Raw genomic sequence first — 21758 nt, 5'->3', positions numbered from 1 at the left:
GTATCAGTACAGATAATGTAATTTGCAAATTGAAAGGTACAATCACAGAAAAAATAATTAATTTACATGTTAGCTGTAAAAATAAAAATGAGGGGAAAAAATATAAAGTCAGAATCAAAAACCTGCATTTTACAAATGATGATTTGTTCTTTAACAATCATTGTAAATAAAAACACATTATTTTCTGTTTTTAATATTTTTTAACTGTTATTTTACAGATTTAACTGTTTGCGAAATTACAGATCATTTCTTGTAAAAATCGCATTTTAAAAAGTTTTAATGTTAACTGTAAAATTTAAAAAAAATAAAAAAAAATTAAAAATCTGTATTTTTACAAACAGATTTTTTGTCTTTTAAATTGTGTGACCATAAACTTACAGTGTTTTATTGTATTTTAATATATTCAAAAATAGCATAATTTTGCTTATGTGTGCTGTTATTTTCACTGTGGTTGAAACGGTGCAACATTCCATCATTGGGTCATGTGTTTTTTTCTAGCATCGTCATTGAAATTGCCTTTTGCACACTTGTGTTGTACTCTTGTTTTGTTGCACATTATTGGCACTACACTTCATGCAGGACTTTTCTACGTAGACATATTACACTTATTGTACATTTTGCATTTTATATTTTCTTACTGTTTATTTTTGCTTATTTATAAGGTGGTGGTAACTTTACTCTTTTTATTGTAATAACTCAATTTCCCCTTTGGGATTAATAAAGTATTCTATTCTATTCTATTCTATTCTATTCTATTCTATTCTATTTTATTCTATTCTAACTTTCCCTCCTCTCAGCTGCCTCAGTTCTCTGCCCTTGATTTTGTCCCCTGTGCTTCAATAATAACAGCTACCTTCTCACTTCCCATATTATTTCTGAATGGTCCTTCATGATGTTACATCCCATTGTTTGAAGAGTCTGATGGTACCTTGTTGAGTTTAATCTTGCTCTTCTCTCTGCTGTGGAGGTGACCAGAGATGTGGTAGAGAACGGTGCTGCTCCTCATTCGAGCCGAGCTGAATGGAGAGCCTGTTTTCACCCTGCCGCCGCCGCGCCGCCGCTCTGCAAACACACAAACATGATCACGCTCCCATCTACAATACTTTACCCCCCAAGGTTAACTCCTGATGACTGAATCAGTCATTATGCTTGATGAAATACATAATATTCTGTCCTGAATAGGGAAACATGAATATGCAACAGCCAGAACGTTTCAATTCTGAGCAAACTGTGCAATTTGCTCAGAAATGCAAAGAGAGTGAGCTGTGGAAAAAAAGAAGAAGAAAGTGTTTACCGTCAATTTGCTTTTGTGCAGTCATAGAAAATGTGCTCCCTGTTTTGATTATTCAAAAGTACATATTGGTCGATAATGACTTATTGTGTAAACACTATTTCCAACAAAACAGTGCAATTTTAGGCTTTGATAAGTCGCCACTGGGGCAGGGAGGCAGTTAAGCAGTGTGGTTTATTTTCGTTGCTGGACTGCAACTCCTGTGTGTGTTTCTTCCAAGTGTATTGCGGCGCTAGATAAAGCAGATATAGTGCAGGAGTGATGCGTTCGGACTGAGGAGTTGGGTAATAGGAGAAGGCACTTTATTGCTGCTGGGTTCTGAGCCCAGTTCTCACTGCTGTGAACCTACGGCAAGGCCAGATTGGCTCGAGGGGGAGGATAACGACAATAACAAAGCCGGAGAATAGACGCGATAACTGATTCTGAAACGTCCTCTGGAAAGTGTATGTGTTCCGAGGAGTGTGTGTGTGTGTGTGTGTGTTGTGTGTACGGGCCCCAGACAAGGCGAGCAGACAGGGCCCATCCATAACGCGGTGCAGCCTTGGGGGACGCGACACGGCAGGAGCACAGACGCAGAGACATGCTTATTTTTAGATCTAATGAATTTCCCCTCCGCTTTTATAGCCATGCTTGTACGGGTAAGAGGGGGAGCATCGGTGGGGAGTGTTGTGTGTGTAACGGGGTGAGGGAGGTAGAGGCATGTAGGGCAGATCGGGGAGGTGGGGAGGGTATTGTAAAAAAGGAGCTGAAATGGATGAGACACGGAGGTGACGGAGGAAGGTGAGGAGGGGAAGGTAGAAAGGAAGGGACAAAGCGGGTGAAAATTCATGGCAGAAAAGAAAGAGAGGACGGGTAGATAGAGACACTGCTGGCGGTTTCCCTCTTTTGTCCACGTTGTCCAGACAGAGAGCTAAGTGGGTCACACCCGAAGTGTCTGTCTGCCCTTGAAAGGCTTCCCCGGCATGGATGGAAATACCCCACTGATGTCATAACGTCTGTGTGCCACCGTGTCTCCTTTATATCTCTCTTTTTCACACCTTGCTTTATGTGTGTTCAAGGATGTTTCTGCTCACTTTGTAACTTAAAACAAGTTTACCTCCACAAAAAAAAAAGACGCACATCTTCTACGTCTGCACCTAGAGCAAGATGTAAATGCTTGTGAGACGTACCCGACGTATTCGACCCAAAGCCATTATAGCGAGGCGCTGGTTTCTGTCAGAGGCATGCAGCATCAGCCTCTTTCCCTTTCTTATGAAACGCATGTCATTACGCGAGCCAAAATAACTTCACTTTCTGCTTCTCGCTCTCCCTTATTTACTGTAATGAGACTAATTAGGCAAATCCAGGGGAGGCAGGCCTGAGATGAGAAAAGTCAGTTTGCTGACTTCACACACAAACACTGACACTCACACACGCTGACCTTCTGTCTGGCTTTGTAGGCTGCTTTTGGCTTGAGCTTAGGTGTTGCCCTTTGAGGATGTTGACTTTGAGGGCAAACTTTGCTTCCTTTAGCTGCTCTTTGTATTTACAATAATGAAGATAATTAGAATAGCATAGAAAAAAAAGTTCCAAGCCCAGTCTTGTGTGCGCTCTGTGTCCCACCGTCCCACCCCAACCAGCCACCTGTGACTTGTGTTACAACTTTCTGTACTGGGAGCAATAATGCCACTGAACATAACCCAGGTTGTATTTCCTTAAAACACATTTGATGACAGAAATAAGCCGTGTATGAGCTTAACTTCGAGGAGACAGGGCTACTTTGAAATGAAACACAAGCCTAATGCATTGAGGTGTCAAAATAATCTAACCCCGTCCACTCCTGGAGGTCCATGTACCGTGACCAGGCTATTATAAGAATGCAGCCGGCGCCATTTTTCGAAGGTTGCCAAGCGTGGCGCTTTCACTTGAACAGGCTGTCTGGTGCTGGCTGTGACTAAATGGATGTAGCATTTGTTGTCCTTCAAGGCTCTTATTCAGTTTCAGATTTAGAGTTTTGATTAGGTGGCGGTAAAAGTGTCAATTATTGCTGGAGTTTTCCAGATTTAACCCTGGCTGGGTAATGGAAACGAGGACACTGAATTTAATAAGTGTTTGTAATCCAAAGATCCCAAAGTTTTTGCACTTCAGCGCTATAGTTTTGCAGTTGTTATTTCTGCTGGTCGTGGTAACTTTAAGAACTGGACTTCTCTTTTAGGTTCTTGAAGTTTCATCTCTTATCCAAGAGGCTTCTTCAGTTCTCACTCAGAATTGAAGAAGCCTTTTGGATGAGAGGTGAAACGTCTTCAAGAATCTAAAAGAGAAGTCCAGTTGCTTTAAACCGAAGCATCTATGATGGACGTAAGACGCTAAAGTGATCTGAGAAAACAATTTTTGCAGCTCGACCACACATTTTGTGTCAGCGATTGGCTTCGTCTACAATAGCAAACATATTTTACACATTGTTTTTTTTCTGTCTGTCGGTTTGATGGATAAATGATACGCTCCGGCTGCATACATGATCAAAATCCATCCATCATCTATACACGACTTCATCCTCACTAGGGTCACGGGGGGCTGGAGTCTATCCCAGCTGACTTAGGGTGAAGGCAGGGGACACCCTGGACAGGTCACCAGTCTATCACAGGGCTACACTTAGAGACAGACAACCAAGCACACTCACATTCACACCTACGGACAATTTAGAATCACCAATTAACCTCAACATGTTTTTGGACTGTGTGGGACCTGGAGAGAACCCACGCTGCACGGGGAGAACAAAACTCCACACAGAAAGATCCCAGGCATCCAAACAGGGACGCGAACTAGGGCCTTCCAGCTGTGAGGCGACAGTGCAAACCACTGAACCACTAAACCACCTTGCAGCCCCACGACCAAAATCCTCATGCTGAATAAAAAGGGAGTGTTTTAGGGGTTTGGGGGTATTCAGCTCTCTTGTAAGGAATCCATTCAACAGTACTAACATACATACTGACCTTCTTTTTTGTCTTCTTGGATGGCTTTGGCTTTAGTGTCAGTGATGTCCTTAAATGAAGCCAGAAAGAGCACCACGTCGCCTTTCTCATTCTTAATTGGCACAATGTCCAGCAGGCACCAGAACAGCACCGCTGAAAGAGAAAAACACTCCTATTAACACTTTTAAACATCGTCTCTGATTGGACAATGTATGTGTGCACATACCAGTTTGTGTGCGTGTAGGTTTGTTTGTGTGTGTGTGTGTGTGTGTGTGTCTCGCAGAGCAACAGTTTCACAGATTCCCAGACTTATTAGTGAGCCTTTCCACAGTTGGAAGTCCCTCGGGAGAAACAGAGCCTTTAAATAGACCGAGCCACAGTTCCCAAGGCACAGCAAGAGATGAACCCATCTCTGAGGTCCCATCTCCTGCTAAATAGATTGCTTTTCAAAGGAACTGCAGGTCAGCGTCTGTGAGCGTGTGTGTTTCTGCAGCAGCATTACGGTGCTCATGCTGATTCTTGTATCAGTGTTAAATACTTGATTTATCAAAGAAAATGTCATAGGACACAGATTTTTGTGTCCAGAAAATGCAAGTACCATATATCATCCTGTACATGGACGTGAACAACACATTTTTAAGTACACAGAGCATTATCGCCTGACTGCCGGCCCCAGTGTTTATTTTACTATTTAGCATTTTAGTGTCTTTCTGGTCACTGTGGTTTTACAGCTCAATAGTTTACTTCACCCTCTGAACCCCAAAGAGTTTCTGGGTGTTTGTTTACTCACCCAGGACTCAACTTTTACTGTGTCTCAATGGAAACAGCGCATCCATGGCTAGAAGTATAGAAAACACAAAAATGTATTTTCTGCCCTGTAACAAAATTCTAATGCCATAAATCCTTCAAAAGTTAAAACAAAAGTTATATTTCTTTGACTGGTTGTACAAAAATTGCACACAAAAAAAAAACTCATATCAGCTTGTCCAAGTGCCAATGTATTATAAACAGTGGGGAAAAACTGTTTTAGTATATTTGTTTCTATACTTGTCTCCTATGTGCCCTGTGTAAGCACAAGCACAAGTCTTTTGCATGCAATTGTTGGTTGGAGTTGAGTCATTAATGTTTTCTCAGTTGTTACAAGGAATGCAGCGTTTTTTTTGCTATTCACAGAATTTTGTCAAAAGTCCAAAGTTTAAACGAGACATGCAAAATAACGTGATTTTGATGAAAAATCCCAATTTCCAGCCTAGATTTGGTTCATTCTCCTGATTACATGCCACAAACGGTTTGCTCGAGGACCGTCGCAAAGTCCAAAACCCGATGATAATTACGGTTTTCACAGTTTCTGGTTCTGACAAATGATGTACTTTTGGTGATTTTGTAAAAGATAACATGCCTTTTGAGGCTCAGTAGTTACCCAGCATTGTTGTTTGAAATGGCTTTTGTCGCTCTCATCATCCCTGTTTCGGTAACAGCAGGAAGCCGTTTCCATCAAAAGGCTAAACCCACTGTGCACTGCCTGCCCGGCACCAAACAGCAGACAATTAGCAACTAGCTGGAGAACACAGTGGAGCGTTTAGTCGCTGAGAGACGGATATAATGTACTACAATCTGGTTGAGACTGGGCTGCATCTCGAAGGAGTCAGTATTGGTCTTCGGTGGCCAGAAAACTCAAAACGTTGTTGGTCCACGTCCTCTAGATCTAACTGTTCACTCATTAATATCAGATTAAAGTCCCTCTCCTGTCCTGGATGGAACCTCTACAACTCCTTTCTGTGTGTCAAAGTTGAATATTTAGAAGTTTTTTTCCCCATGATAACAATACCTTCCAGCTTAAAATGTATTGAATGTAACGCTACATTATTTCTTTCTTCCACAACTCTCTCTCCACCACAACCTGCAGCTCCAGCACACCAGCTCACCTACGATTCTACTCAACTCTGTCAAACTACTCCACGCTACACAACAGCAAGTTGTAATATTGGAGTAATTACACCTCCAGTGAGAAGAATAACGCTACAGAGTTCAGCAGTTCTTTTCCTCCATTGTTTCACTTTAAAGAAAGTGTTAAACTATCATCTTCTGACACACACTTGGTCACAATGAAAGTCTTTAAAGTAAAAACCTCGCTCCACTTTTCATTCTTTTCCATCCAGTACGTAGAAGTGAACTGCTGATAAGGAGGGATTTCCCACGGAGTTTCCTCCCGTCACTCCCACCCACTAAATCCTCCTCGCATGGTGATATCTCAATCACGGTATTTTTGTGTGTATATGTGTGTGTGTGTGTGAATATCTGCATGCCTGCGAGACAAGGCAGCACTATCAAGCACACAGTGCCAGAAAGAGCATTCCTGATTGCGAACACGCAGCGTTCTCTTCTCTCAGGCAGACAGACGGAGGACAAACTGAGTCAATCAGCTACGTTTACTTTCAGGACTCTGCTGTGACAGACGAAGAGAGAGGGATGAGGCAACAGGGAGGGGAAAAAAAAAAGGAAGGAAGAGGCAAGACAAACACGGGAGACAAACTAGCACCGAGAGAACAATGTGGAGACGGTAAAAGAGTTGGAAAAAAAATGTCACGAGAGACACAAAAGGTAACAAAAGGGAAGTGAAAGAGAACAGAAGGGAAGATGGTGGAGGGTAATATGAGGCAACAAGGCAAGAGACAGAGTTGTGCAGACAGTCACATCTGTGATGGTATTAGCAAAGCTGTGTGTATGCAAACTGCACTGAGCCTCCTGGTAAATTTGTTTTAAATTCAGGCATGGAAAATATATAAAAAAGCAGTAAAACATTAGACAATTGCACATGCCATCAAACCCGTATTAGCCTTTTTTTTTTTTTAAAGAGCATCATAAACAAACTGTACAACCGCTGTCAAAGCAACATCATCATAAGGTGCATTTACTAGCTGCTGTTGTGGAGCTTTTGATCAAACCCAACGATCAGTAATCTGCTTCCTCTCAAACGTCCGGCAGCATCTCAGATTTGTTACCGTACAATTTCACAACAGGTCAGCAGTTTCTCCTCCAGAAGCAACCGACCAGAGTTTGCGATCGGTGGTAAGAGCTGAGTGGACTCACAGAAACAGCAGCACTTAATCAACATGTTCATTTGATCAATGAGAAAAACATCAGCTGCTCCTATAGCAACAGCCGCCACTTGTCGGTGCCAAGCGAAAAAGATGCTGTTGGGACGGATTCATCACTCACCGCTGACAAAACAAAACAAAATAACCCCTTTTCCCCAACAGGAAATTGGCTGACAGGAACACATTGTCAGGCTGAGTGAATGAAGCGGAAATAAAAGGTGATTCAGACAAGAAGCTGTCCTGTACATGCTGAGATTTCCATTTCTCTGAGGACTATAAAGATATACTGTATAAGTCAGACAGCTCGAGAATGAACTACAATAGAGAGCTCCAGAACGGCTGTGGAGAGAAATTAGAACGCATGATATAACGACTAACTCTCCTCCTGGATCGTACTGAGAAATTCAAACACAAATGTTGCCTGGCCTGATTAAAATACATTTCTTTTCTTTTTTTTTTTTTTTGGTACATTCACACAAGTGAATGGACAGCAACAAACACAAGAAGCATCCAAGCCTCCAATAAATATGCAAGGGCACATGGCAACATCTCATATCACAGCGAGCGTGCATCCACGGAGGCCGAGATGTGCTCATTATTTTCAACTAAATTTTGTTCGCCGGCCAGCTGGCTAATCAGCGCGGCACACACCAAACCGTACCGCACCACAGCTAGATGCCAGGCTCAGTGTGATTGAAGGAGACAGGTTTAAGGAGTCTGCTATTAAAGCTTAATGTGTCTCGGCATTAAATAATAACCGGGGGGACACTTTTGACTGATGGCTTTGTTTAATCACCTTTTAATGAGAATGGGTCAATAAAATGAGTTCCATTCCTGCAGCTTGGTCTATCCATCGGCCCCCGTCTATGCCAATTTTAATGGAGCTTCTTCAGAAATAGCCACGGAGAGATCTGCCCTCCATTTATGGAAATATAAAAGGCAGTGTCTCACATGGTAATCGCTCTGTCTGTGCACCCTCTAATGGCTTTCCGTGCTCGTCTACCGGTCTTCTTTCCGACGCTTAATTGGTAAATTGTGGAAGAAGGCAGAGAGCCCGCGTTGCAACCATAGACTGTATAAAAGATGGACGTAGCTACCGTGACGTCACCCGTTGGTTTCTGCACTGAGAAAATGAAGCCAGGGTTTTGCTACTTCCTGGTTGACATCTTGGATTTTTGGAGCCAGTGAGGCAAAAATCGTTGGAGGGGGGCGGAGCCATAGGAGCAGCGATTGGTCAGACGGATTGAGAGGCGGGCCCTCTCTGCCCGCCCACATTTACCACCTTCTGCTCGCTTCCTCTGTATGGTCGCTGCCAACTGTCAATCAAGCCAGCCACGCCCCTTGCCCTGCAAAATTTTGATGATTTTTTTAAAAATTCAGTATTGATTTATTTTCAGATTGGCCACCTGATCTCTGGATTTGACCATGAAAACTAGCCAGGGCTTTTTGGAGCCAGCAGTTAGCAGACGTAGGTTTTTGACACTTCTGGGTTGGCTTCATTTTTCAGGGTCGGTTGCTACGTCCATCTTTTATACAGTCTACGGTTGCGACCTGCCACAACTGGAAGCAAAATTGGCTTCGGACTGCTTACCTGTCTTTTTGTAGAACATGATCTCATCTTTAAACTCCTTGCGCTCCTCCAAGGCGTCGTCGATGCTGAGGATGATGCTCTCGCTGGTCTCGGGCCCGTACAGGAACTTGCAGGCGCAGCTCTTCTGCATGACCTCCGCCCGAGAGAAACCTGTGAGCTCGCAGAAGCCATCGGAGCAGTAGACGATGGGAAAGCCCTTCAACACCTGAGCGTTGGCCAGGATGAAGTTGCTGTCTGCGGGGGAGGAAGAGGAGAAAGAATGAAAGGTGATGACGTCCATTGTAAAGATCATGTGGCATTAAGATAGAAATATACTTTTTTTCCCCCCCTGCTTACCCAGACTCACACACAGTCATGGGTGTCTTTTTGATGTTTCTGTTCAAAGGGAAAGTGTGTGGACAGTTTAGCCTAGCTTATGTCTATTCCCAGGCGCTTTCAAATAAAGGAAAATACACTGTTACAGGCCCCCAAAGACGGTTTAGGATATCTACACTGAATGCAGGGACATAAAAATCAAATCCAGTGTGTTTTTCTGGCTCTAGGCAAGAAGACCAAAATCATTATTTTGCTCCTTCAAGAGTCCCTCGAGGTCTCAGCACCAAACCCTTAGCAACCGCAGAGTTACTCCGATGTCTGGCAAAACAAAGAGTGAATATTATTATTTAGCATCTCCAACAGTTTTTTTTTTTTTAAACATTTTTTCTTTCTACAAATTGTACATATTTTAGAGGTTTTTCCACTGCAAACTGTTTCTTTCTATAGCAGATAACGAGGAGTAAGAAAGTTTATAATGAAGTTAAGAGGAAAAGTGGAAAATAGTGAGCATTCTTATTCACTAGCTTATTGTGAGACAGCTTTCATATTAAAGATTGTCATTTGACCCACTTTTTAGGGTGATGACAGCGGAGAGAGATCACAAATGTGGGGAAAGAAAGCAAATGACTAGCTGTAGAGGTCTGGTCTGGCCGGGAATCGAACCAGCGACTCCCTGCTCAAAGGCGTTTCTGTTTACAAAGCAAAAGTCCTTCTGACCTGTGTAATCTCCTATCACTTCCCAACAACTCGCAGGATTTTTACTAGTGATGCATGATATTAAAATTTCTGGCCAATACCGATGTTTGATATTAAGATTTCTGATATCGCCGATAACCGATGTCAATATTGAATTTTTGTTCACACTGAAAAATAAGTATAAGTAGCCACTGTGAGAACGTGAAGACTATTAAAAAGAAGTCCAAATTAGACCACATAGTCGTCTTTACTACGAAACAAAAGTAAAACACATTTTAACATATTTTAACATATTTAACGTTCAACCATTTAAGTAAAAACATCTGTGAAATAGCAGCAAATGAAGAGACAAAGGCGCTAATGTTAGACAATCATCAGTTTTTCACATCAGCTAAATTTGTTCATCGGACCGATACCTCTATATGGAAAAATATCGGCCGATATCGATGTGGTCACCGATATATCCCTAATTTTTACTGATCTCACTGGCTGCTCTTCAACATGTACATGATTTGGTCCAAAACTGGTGAAGTGGCTGTCTTCTATTTTAAGGAATAAGAATGAATTTCTCTATTTCAGAGAATTCAAAGCCCAGATCAAAAATGTTTAACTGGAAAAATCCAATTTCTTTTTTGCATCCGGATATTCTTTAATGCGTCTTTAGTCCCTTGGTTGTTTTATTTTGCTTTATTTTTTGGCCCCGTGTCATTTTTGTTACTTCAAAACAAAGGTTCAGGTTTAAAAAAAACAAACAAAAAAAGTTTGAATCAGTTTTTTTGACATGTGACAATTTCTAATAAAATTAATCAACACAAGTTTTTAAAGTCTTAAAATCCTGAACTCAGGACAGAGAAAAAAAATCGTTATCAAGCCAATTTCATTCATTTATTACAACCTAAATCTTTGTTTTTAAATCAATGAACACAGGAATTTGAGTTTAAATGACACACAATATTTAGTTAGTGGGTTAACACCATTATCATGTCAACACAACAAATCAAAACAATGTTTGCAACTTAAAACGTTTGTCTGATGTGGTGGGAAGAGGTCCTTGGAATTACTTCTTAGAGTGTAACGGTGCACTTTCTTGGCAACTTCCCCCTTTAATGAAGGTGATATAAATAATAAAAAAAACTCAGCTATCGAGTTGTCTGTTTGAAGCAGTAATGACTTTTTTTTTTTATCACCATGGAGAGATTTACATTATTATGTCCCCTAATGTAATCTAGCCAGCCGGAAATGATATCGCCAACGGATTTGAGACCTCTCAGCTCCCACTATTGCCTACTGAAACTTCACATAACAAAAATAGACGCAAATTTAACTGGTCAAGTGGTGCCTCTCCAGCTGTTTAAATAAATCGCTCTCAGTCGCCACTGGGGCGAAAATGTGACTTTTAACACAGAGATACAAAGGCTGATGGGATCTCCAGTTTGGGCAGATGAAGGCCTGTGTGGGCTGCAGAATGAAGGTCATTTACCTCAACAAGTGACTGATTTATCTGCACAGTGAACAGCAACAGAACTCTTGAAACTCATTCCCTAGCGTCGAGAAAGCAACCCTGAATTCATAATACTTGTAGTAAAAACAGGTTCTGTGTTCTGGGTGGGTTTTGGTGAAGAATACGCAGGAGTGGAGGACACATGGGGAAGAGCTGGAGTAGTGGCAGAAAACAAGAATCACATAAGTGCTGAAGTCTATCACAATTAATTAGCCTATTTGTGTCTCGCTCTACATACGGAGTTGAAGAGGACCAGCTGTTTATACCTGAATCCATCCATTATGGCACACAAACAAACACCCATCCGTGCAAACAAACACCCACAGTGCCAGTGTGTGCAGACTGATGCTGAGCTCTGCTGATAGACAGCTAATGTTTACAGCACAATGCCCATTATACAAGACAGTGGACAGCGTTTTGACAGACTCTATAATGTGCATGTGCCGATGTAGGGTTTGTGTGTTTATGCGTGTCCCGCTGTAATTTGATAACCAGCCAACACTAGCCCACAAACCGCATGAAAAAATGTAAATACACAAGCGCACTTTAGAGATTTCTCTATAATTACCGTAAATAAATGAGCGGCACACGCATCCGTATACGCAAAACACACAAAGTGACATGAGCCTGTTTATAATAACAGCTTGAGACATCCTGCAAAGCAACTTGTTTCAATTACATTTCATTACGAAAATCAATTTTCTGCATCAATAATTCCTTTTTCCGCCAACCTGGATGTTTAATTGTTTTATGTCGTACGTCAGGCTTTGTTGAAGGAAACCACCTCAGATTTGAACTGGGAATACAACAGCAGAGGGCAAAACTCTTGTACGCGTCTCTCAAGAGGAATGAGCAACATGTTCCTCTTTATGAGCCCATTCAGCGGCCGCCGATTGCATCGGCACGCCTGCCGCGCTCGCTGAAAATGATGATTCCTGTCATTTTACTCTATAGCCTGAGATTACGTAATGGTGAAGAAAGGGCAGCTCTGGTTTATGAAAGCTTTGGTATTATTATCATCATCATCTCTATTACTGATACTGAGCAAATTAAGATGTGGAAAGGTGTTTTGGACTATTTTGGACATAATATTGGTGTCCCTTCCAAATAAGTTTGGCTAGCTAGAATTTAGACCTTCTTAGAATCTTTATTTTTGTTTCCAAAACCAAAAATAATAATGCATGCAAATTTTTTTAAATTTATTTTTTGGCCTTTATTTGACAGGACAGTAGAGAGTGATAGGATAGAAGAATGGGGGGACGGACCTGCAGCAAACGGCCATGGGCTGGATTCGAACCCATGGCCGCTGCATCGGGGACTACAGCCCCTGTACATGGGTCGCCAGCTCAACCAGTTGAACTATAGCGGCAGCCCCATTTAAACCAACTTACAAGTGAAGTAAGTGACAAGGATCATCTCGTTACAAAACAATGTTCTACTGGAAAATGTTGGGTTCTGGCATTCGTGTTGCTGTTAATTTGACCTGTACCACCCACCTAATCACTGCTCCAGACCAAGCACACAAACACAGCTACTCATTCTTGCCCTTTTTGGCCACAGTGACATCCTTGAACAGAGGAACAAGAGGCAAAGCATTGAGGGTGTTCCAGCAGAATGGGTAGCAACAAGCCTCGTGAAAAGCCAGGTTATCCAACTCTTCATTTGGAGACAAAATTGAAAGTGAGCGTGCCTGAAATGTGAATCTTCCCCTGCACAGGAACACCATGTGCAACTTGTGATGAATGTTTCTAATACAGCAAACCTCTATCTTTTCCCTCACAGGAGTCTGGCTTCCCTGAAGGTTTGTTTAAAAAGTTCACCATTGTTTCGACTGACTTCTTTTTAAATTCACTAGCGTTCCTATAGCTCCGCTTAGTTCCGTGTTAGTTTAAACCAATCGAGGCGGTAAACAAGACTATGAAAATGAAACGTCTTCAGCAGTGTTTGTGGAATCACAGTTAGAACAGAAGAATAAATCACAGTGACACGATGCCCACTCGGGAAAGAGATGAACGCATGAGAACGTGTCATGTCAGCAGTAATGCTCCGACCGAACGGCCCAGACAGATGGTCAGAGAGGGTCTCAGCGTTGGGACCGGCTGTCAGACGTGAGGCCTCCAAGGCTCCGGGTAAGTGAGAGAGAGAGACCGACAGGACTGGTGGAGTCTCAGGGACCCGAAGCAAAGGCCTGCAGCCTGTCTGCTGGCAGCTCCCAGAGCACGGGAGGATGGTGTTGACAGAAAACTAATGTTTACAGAGAAATACACACTATAGAGTGTTTGACAGCAGATTACTTTGGTTGCATAGAACTGACAGATGTGCTGTATATGGTCTGAGTGTAAAGTATGCTTGTAGAGGATGGTACCGAGGGGATGTTAGGGAGCATATAACTTCTTTCCTGATGTAGATGGGATCATTGATGTGTGAAGAATACACACAAGAAAATCAAGTACAAGACAGTCCTCAACTGAAAGATTCTTGTTATATCATAAGATCAGCTACACTGAAAAATTCTTTTAAAAAATTGGGGGAAAAAATGGTGAAAATCAGGCAGCACAGGACCCCGACAAAAAGTAGAGTGCTGTAATGTTCAAAAACTGTGAAATATCAGCAAATATTTGTAAAATAGTTACATTTTAGTTGATTTAAATGCAGTAAAACTAAAACTTTTTAGTCCCACATTGTCAAAAAACAAAGCACTATTTGTAAAATAATGGATTTTTGATGTGGATGTTATGTTTGTACAGTTTGGGCTTTTTTTTTTTCTTTTGTCAACATTTGAATTAATACTTTTTTTGTTTTTCTTTGTTTTTTTACTGTGATTTAATCGATGTAACTTTTAATTTAACCTCACAGGTAAAATCTGAGGAGAAAAAAAAAATCTATCTAATTAATTTTTTCAAATATTAGCAAATATTTCTGAAATATATATTTTTTTCTAATTTAAATAAAGAAATAATAGTGTAATTTTCTGGTCAAATGTTGCACAAGAATGAACTACCATGTGTAAAACAAACAAACAAACAAACAAAAAAACAGATTGGTGGACATTATTTACAGTCCTAGCCTGTTTTTTAAGGGGTGTTTTATTGTGATTTTACGAACTATTATCTGCAATTTGGGGAAATTGTAAAATAACAGTAAATTGCTCAGATAACTACAATTAAAATCTGTTTTTTTTTTCCTACAGTGTACAATCAAGCAAACATTAGACTGACAAACTCTTTAAATACATTTCCATATTGCAAAAAAAAAGGAGGCAGATTTGGTGTAGTTTTGCACACTAGCACGGTCCAGGTTAATAAAATAAGCATTTCAAAAACATCACCTAAACCCATCCACTCAGCATTAAAACCACCGAGAGGCTCATCTTGTTTAAATGCAATGTTCTGCTGGAAAACCTTGGTTGTTGGTATTTATGTGGATGATACTTTGAGGTGTACCACTAGCATGGCAACGACACTCTCAAACAATCCCAGGCATTGATTTGGCCTCCAAACTCCCCACATCCCCAATCTGATTCAGCATTCAGGGGACGAGCCTGGCCCACGGAGGCCCGACACCCAAACCGCAGGAGTGTATTATTAATACAGTCTTATGAATGAATTAATAAATAAATAAACAGAAAACAAGTAAAAACTGATTTTTTCCCCTCATTGGTTTGAAGTCAGTGTGGGCTCAGTTGGAAACAGATAAAGTTGCAAATCATTCTAACTACTACATTTAGACAAGGAGTTTTGTACATAAAGTTTTCAAGAGGTCTAGCTGTTTCTGTCCCTTTTTTATATATTCTCACCAAAAACTGTGCCCCTGTGTTTGACTTTTAGTGTTTTTTCGAAGACAATCTCAGTATCGACGACTGACATTTGTGTGTGGTTGACACAGAACCGCTTTCCTAAACATTATCTCATCTTTTTGTTGGAAATTTCCTCATTTATCTTTTTCTATACCTTTCCTTTCCCCCCACTCCTCCTCCCTACCACTGTCCTACTTTCCTCTCCTCCTTCCCTCCCTCCTTTGCTATCGCACCAGCATCATGTCCCGCCTCGTCTCCCCCAACCTAACATCTCGAAATTTTCCAACCTTTGCGCCATCTACTCCCTCTCTCCCTTTCTCAATCATTCCAACCGTCCTTCACTCCATCCCCTTGCCTATCAACCTTGCTTTCCCCCCCAGCTGTTCTTCATGTCCCTCCTACCGTTTTGGATCTCGCCGCCTAATTACTCTTCATCTCCCCTTTTACCCCTGGAATTCCACCAGACCTCCCTCTTTTTCCCCGATCCATTTATTTCCTTCACTCTCTCCGCACACATTCACCTTCGTCTTCACCCGCCGCCTCTACAGAAGCATCCTCCGTCTGCTTTTATCTTTCCGCTGCACCCTGAACCTCCACGAAAGCAAAATCCTGAATCACGTCTTCCTTTCGAGTCCCTTTTAGGTTTCATATCACCGTCTTCCCTCTTGTCTCTTTGTTTTTGCTCCCTTTATTTTAAACTCTCTGTATCTCCTCTCCTCTGTCTCACCCTCTTCATTACCACTCTTTTCTCTGTGTCTTCTTCTCCATTTCTTTTGGCTAATTGCTCTGATGCAGAAGCCCATAGATCATCTCACCTCGTGCTCACACCGCTGCATGACAGCTGCTGGAGAAACCCCACAGGTACACAGGGAGGAGAGGAAGGAGGAACGACAGAGACAAAGGAAAGAGAGCGAGAGAGGAGGAGGAGGAGGAAAGAGGGCAGCGAGAGGAAAGTACAAGACGGAAGAAAAATGGTTACAGAGTCTTCCTAAGCAATTAAAGTCAACTGGAGTACCTTGGCGGTGTACAAATGATGCACAAAACACGTAGGAGCCATTCATCAAAGATACTTTTAAGCGTAATTACAGAAAAAAACAACAGTTTCCTATGTTTTTTTTTTTGTTGTTGTTGATGGTTTGGAGATTTGTTTATTTCCTTAATTTAGTTGGTAAGGTGCTGCGGTGGTTAGCATCTTTGCCTCGCAGCAAGAAGGTTGCTGGTTCACGTCCTGGTTACGTCACCCGGGATCTTTCTACATGGAGTTTGCATGTTCTCCCCATGAAGCGTGGCTTCCTCCCACAGTCCAAAAACATGTTGAGGTTAATTGGTGATTCTAAATTGTCTGTGGGTGTGAATGTGAGTGTGCTTGGTTGTCTGTCTCTAAGTGTAGCCCTGTGATAGACTGGTGACCTGTCCAGGGTGTCCCCTGTCTTCGCCTAGTCAGCTGGGATAGACTCCAGCACCCCCACGACCCTCGTGAGGATTAAGTGGTGTATAGATAATGGATGGATGGATGGATGGATAGTTAGTAATATTGAGATAACATTTAGCATTTTCCTCACAAGTGACCCTTGTAATTGTACAAAAAAAAAACCTGACTTTTTTAGCCAAGCTTGCAGCTTTGTAGTAAGGTTGGAATTTTTGGTTGAATTTAGATCCATATTAAAGCAATTGTATTTTTATTCAGCACACAGTACAGCCTCAAAGAGCAGCTAAAACAGCTCATGCAGACTTGTGTTACTTTAAACACTGTTCTATGCATAATCAAGTAATTTAATATTTACACTAACGCATATAGTAATAGATTATATGAATGAATGAATGAATGAATGAATGAATGAATGAATGAATGAATGAATGTTTTTATTTCGGACATATGAGAAAACTAAAAAATGCCACAAAAACAAATCAAAATATTCAAAACATCAACAAAACAAATAAACATAGCAAAACAAAGCAACATCTAATAACCCAACATATCCAAAGAGGATAACTTGAATTTAGTTTAACGTAGGTTTGATGATCATTTATTTATGTTAAACCACTTTTTCAGTTTGCACATTTCCCCACGGATCGTTTCCCAGTAGCTTCTGTGAATCACTCCCCAAACAAAAAATATATCAATACAATGAGGGTTGCAGGTCTGAAAACATCACGTCTCTTGTTGTGATAGACAACGAGAAGCTATATGTTGTGTTGTTCTAGTTCCAGGTTTATTTGAGTCTATTTCCACAGCAGGTCAGTGCTACAGTAACTGGGTGTGTCGGAGGCATATTTCGCTCACGGTGTTCTCTTAAGCAGAAATAGTGCGGAAGAGTCGAGTGTGCGGCTTTTGTGGCGTCTTGTCCACACGCTGCTTTGTCCCAGATTTGTGGGTTTTAAACACGCTCACAAAATGCTCCGTGTGAACGTTCACCAGCTCACCGGCAAGCCTCGCGCCGTCACATAAAGCAGCCCCAGGAGCTATTTAAGGCACAACAACAGTTCTTATGATGGCTGACCAAGCATGAGGAAGCAATGGAGACAAAGAGAGAGAGAGAGAGAGAGAGAGGGGTGGGGAATCAGAAACCAGCAGAACTACACAGCAGGGAGAGAAAGAGATGGATGACAAAGCAGCAGAGAGAGTGAAAGCTGGGAGGAGGTTGGGGGGGGATGCCGACAGGTAAAGCTGGGAGGCTGAGAAACACACCGAGGCAGACGGATGAAGGTGGGAAAAAAAGGGGGTGAGAGGGTGACGTGAAAAGTAAGTGAGATGGAGTTGTGAGAGGTGGAATGATGAAAGATGAAGACAGAGTGAGGTAAAAAAAAAAAAAAAAAAGCAGGGAGCTGGATGGAGAGACCTCCTCACCCTTTTTTTCCCCCCCAAAAAAAAATCATGTAGCTCTCGATGAAACTGCTACAGAGCACTTACATAAGCATGAAAAAAGTCACAGTTGCCACAGTAACCACTGACACACACCATGGCAACCAAGGTTACAACTGTACAGTTTGCTTTTTGGATACAGGCTTGAGTCAGCATCTGGGATTATGAGATTAATGTCACACGCCCAAGTCCCGATCGACAAAGTTTCAATTATTTGTATTCATAAACCCGCACCTATATGCGTGCTCACAGCCAGTCAAACAGTGGTAATCCACTCACATCATGCAACTGAAGAGGGAGGATCATTACAGCCTTAATCACTTCTGTGGCTCTTTATCATACAATCCCTGCAGGCTCTCACTGAATGAAACATCACACCGGCATTCATTCGCAGTCCTTCCTTCCTGCGTCTCTCTGGGTCAATATCTTTTTCACCCTTCCTCCTAAAACTCGTGTCATACAGCTCCTCTCGCAAAGCCCAACGCAATTAATTGAGTTTGAGACCGGCCGACGTGGCCCGGGCTTCCGCCAGCTTGTCGATCCTTTCGGACAGTCCATTAGAGACGGTGATTAGGACTCTGGCTAATTAGGCGGTTTAACAAGGCAGAACGTCCACGGAAGGCTCTCGTACTGAGGTCCCACAAGTTTGGTAGAACAGATGAGATCCTCACCTTCCCCTTCCCCCCCCAACACTTGAAGTCTACAGTAATAATCAAGTCCAGTGACCGCACAGTGAGGACAGTGATCTTAACTGAATGCTTCATCAAAGCCAACGCCAGGTTTGCTATTAATGCAACACAGTCATTTACATTTTCCACAGTTGATGCCGGCGCCTTTTTAACAATGATGGCGTCTTGTAACTTTCACCAGCAGCTGATGAAGTCCCCCTGGCCCCAGCAGCTCCAGCAGCACTAACAATCCCTCCTCTGGTCGGGGTTTCTTACAAAGTAATGTTGGCAAAGCGGCTCAAAACACAGGCGTTATATTTCTGACTGTGGGTTGCGTTTTGATGCTCAGGTGACCAAAGTGGTGCTTTGCCCAACTGAGAGAGCCAACAGAGATGAGGTCATTCGTCTCCCGTGCAGACTTATAAAAGGTCACCAACGCTTTCATCTCCTCCAGACTTCACGATCGTACGGCACTTTTATGTAATTCAAAACGCCGGCGCCACGTTTGCAAGTCAACAAACTGTATTACCCCGATCCTCACTGCCTTTCATTTGTTACTGGTGACTTTTGGAATTGATTTTAAGAGGTTCCTGTTTGTTTTAAAAGCCTTAAATGATGGAGCTCCTGTCTATATCTGTGATCTGCTGACTGCCTTAGAACTTTATCACTGCTTGAGATCCTCCCGCAGGGTTTTACTAATGGTTCCCAAGTCCTGACTTGTCACTAAAGGTGACCGAGCCCTTGCTGTTCAGGCCCCTCAGCTGTGGAACCTCCTGCTTGGAGATGTCAGGCTGGCAAACTTTTAAAACCCTTCTTAAGACTCAATATTAACATATGGATTATCCCTAACTGTGTCTATCTGGTAGCTTTATAATTTGTGATATTTTGGAGCCTATTTACTTGTAATTTTAGTTTGTATTGTAAAGGATTTTGTACATTTGTTTCTAAATGTTCTATATAAATTAAAGCACCATTACTCAAGTTCGACATGCTGTCTTGAGGTTCATAATTGTTCTTTATACAGTGAAAGCAGGCAGACAGCATTCTATCTAAACTAATGGCAGACAAAGTTAGTGTCTAGCTAGATGTGGGAACAGGTGACTGTCAGCTAAAACCACATCATCTTAACAAGGTGTTCTTCTTACAGCTTACTGCACTGGCGGTAACTAACACACAACAGTGTCGAACCTCTGGGGCCGCATCAGCCAGTATACAGCGCTGCAGCATTATTTGTGTTTTTTTTTTTTCTTTTTTACCCTAAAATGAAACAGTCTCAATATTAAGTGGGCTTTGGAGAAAATTGGAACAGTAGTGCCAATCTACTGGCAGTAAGTGAGGGCCCCTCTGCACCCTGCAGCACTGCAGTCAATGATGATTGATTACTCCCTCACAGTCTCATAACTGCACTCATTATTTCTTTCAGAGCCATTCACGCACCGAGCACAACACCAGACCTGCCTTTTCACAAGTTAGCATAATTATACTGGAAAATATCACTCTTCTAAGCAGCTATTAAGGCAAAACAAAGTGTTTGTGTAGTTTTTGGTGCTCTGTGACATGTGTTATCTCGGTTAATTCCTGCACACAGCTTCAATTAAAAAAAAAAAAAAAAAAAACTCACTGAAACTTATGTGCATCGGTATGTGGTCTGTGGTCTTTCATACTCAGTAATTAGCTCCCTCGGTCTTCTCGCAGGTCATAGGGCTGCCGATGAGACCGAGCCGCGGGGACACCGACAGTATATATACTCTGTCTTCTCTGAGGCAGCGGGATCCGACGGCGACGGCTTCCTCTGCTGTGTGCGATGGGGTTTTAAACATTCACCTGGCAGCGAGTGGTAATCACAATGTGGGTTCCCACAGCCACTTTTTTACTCACATAATTAGATGTGCCGCACTTAAAGAAAGTTAATCAGCGGAGAGGAAACTTCAGTTTTTTTTACTACCCTTATGTTCGGAGGCAGCTGAGCACACAAACAGACACACACAGAAAGTTCACTGACACAAACAGGCAAAGTGCAGAAGAAGCTCTCCTCCTTCTTCTCGCTTCGCTCTTTTCCTTCTTCGTTTCTTCATCTCCTTTACTCTCTCTCTCTCTCTCTCTCTCTCTCTCTCTCACTTTCATTCACATACACACTTAAACATTACGGCCGCCGTCCTGTTCCGACTCAACACACAGCTGTTCCAAGTCTTGGCACTGGTGATTGTGACAGTAATTACCTGCCTAGTGGAGGTGGAACTAGTGTGTGCTGAGAGCTAGAAAATAGCAATCTGGGAGGATGGTGGCGGATGGAGGGGGGGGGCCAGGCAGCACACTGGGAGCCCTCCGTTACAGCTGTAGCACCAAACCATCGGCTTAATTTGGCAGAGGGACAACCCAATGCGATCTCCCCTCGATGGAGGCCATCACCGGTTGACAGAGAGTCAAGTCAGCAAGTATTCTGCGCTGCTGTAATAACTTCTGTTCAGAGGTGCGAACAGATGGTTTGCTAACTGAATAAATGTATGGATGCACTTCAGTCACATGATTATGCACTCTGTTGTCAGTGCCAGATGCTAATTTCTAATAAAACACCTACTTTTTGAATTCAAATTCCAAAAATGTGTCTTCTTTCACATAAAGCGATAAATCTTTGAGTTTTGGATGTTGTTTGGACAGCAAAACAGGCACCTTAAGCACCAACCATCAGCTAAAAATGAAAGAAATCGTTAGTTGCAGCTCTAAAGATCCTATAGACACTCTTCATATTACTACATCATGGCCTGGGTGACGATATGCGATTGAGACGAGGAGCTACACCACAACACGCAGTGCCAGTGATGGACAGCTGGTGAGATTAGTCACCTGGATGCTGCACGGTTGTAGTGATGACAGAAGGTGTCTCAGCGTCATCACATGGTAGAGCCACGGGGAAATTCTGTTGTTTCAGTTGTTCTACAGACAAACAGGTACAGCACCGAGCCCAACAACGGCAACCAGAGGTACTTG

The 21758-nt window shown here is 42.3% G+C and overlaps 1 protein-coding gene across 1 annotated transcript in view; it reads right to left on the bottom strand.

The window, feature by feature from the left end:
* kcnh8 (potassium voltage-gated channel, subfamily H (eag-related), member 8) overlaps positions 1-9211 on the bottom strand; it is a 44700-nt gene extending 35489 nt beyond the window's left edge. Inside the window, exons 1-2 of the mRNA XM_008296763.1 lie at positions 8932-9211; positions 4264-4395 (exon numbers count right to left, since the gene is read on the bottom strand). Of these exons, the coding sequence (XP_008294985.1) occupies positions 4264-4395; positions 8932-9211 (412 nt within the window). The remainder of the gene's footprint in view (positions 1-4263; positions 4396-8931) is intronic.
* Positions 9212-21758: the final 12547 nt, after the last annotated feature.

The sequence above is a fragment of the Stegastes partitus genome, unplaced genomic scaffold (assembly GCF_000690725.1).
Source record: "Stegastes partitus isolate 25-593 unplaced genomic scaffold, Stegastes_partitus-1.0.2 Scaffold1150, whole genome shotgun sequence".
Taxonomy (NCBI): Eukaryota; Metazoa; Chordata; class Actinopteri; family Pomacentridae; genus Stegastes; species Stegastes partitus.
The sequence above is the reverse complement of the archived record's forward strand: the minus strand, read 5'-3'. Positions and strand labels throughout refer to the sequence as shown.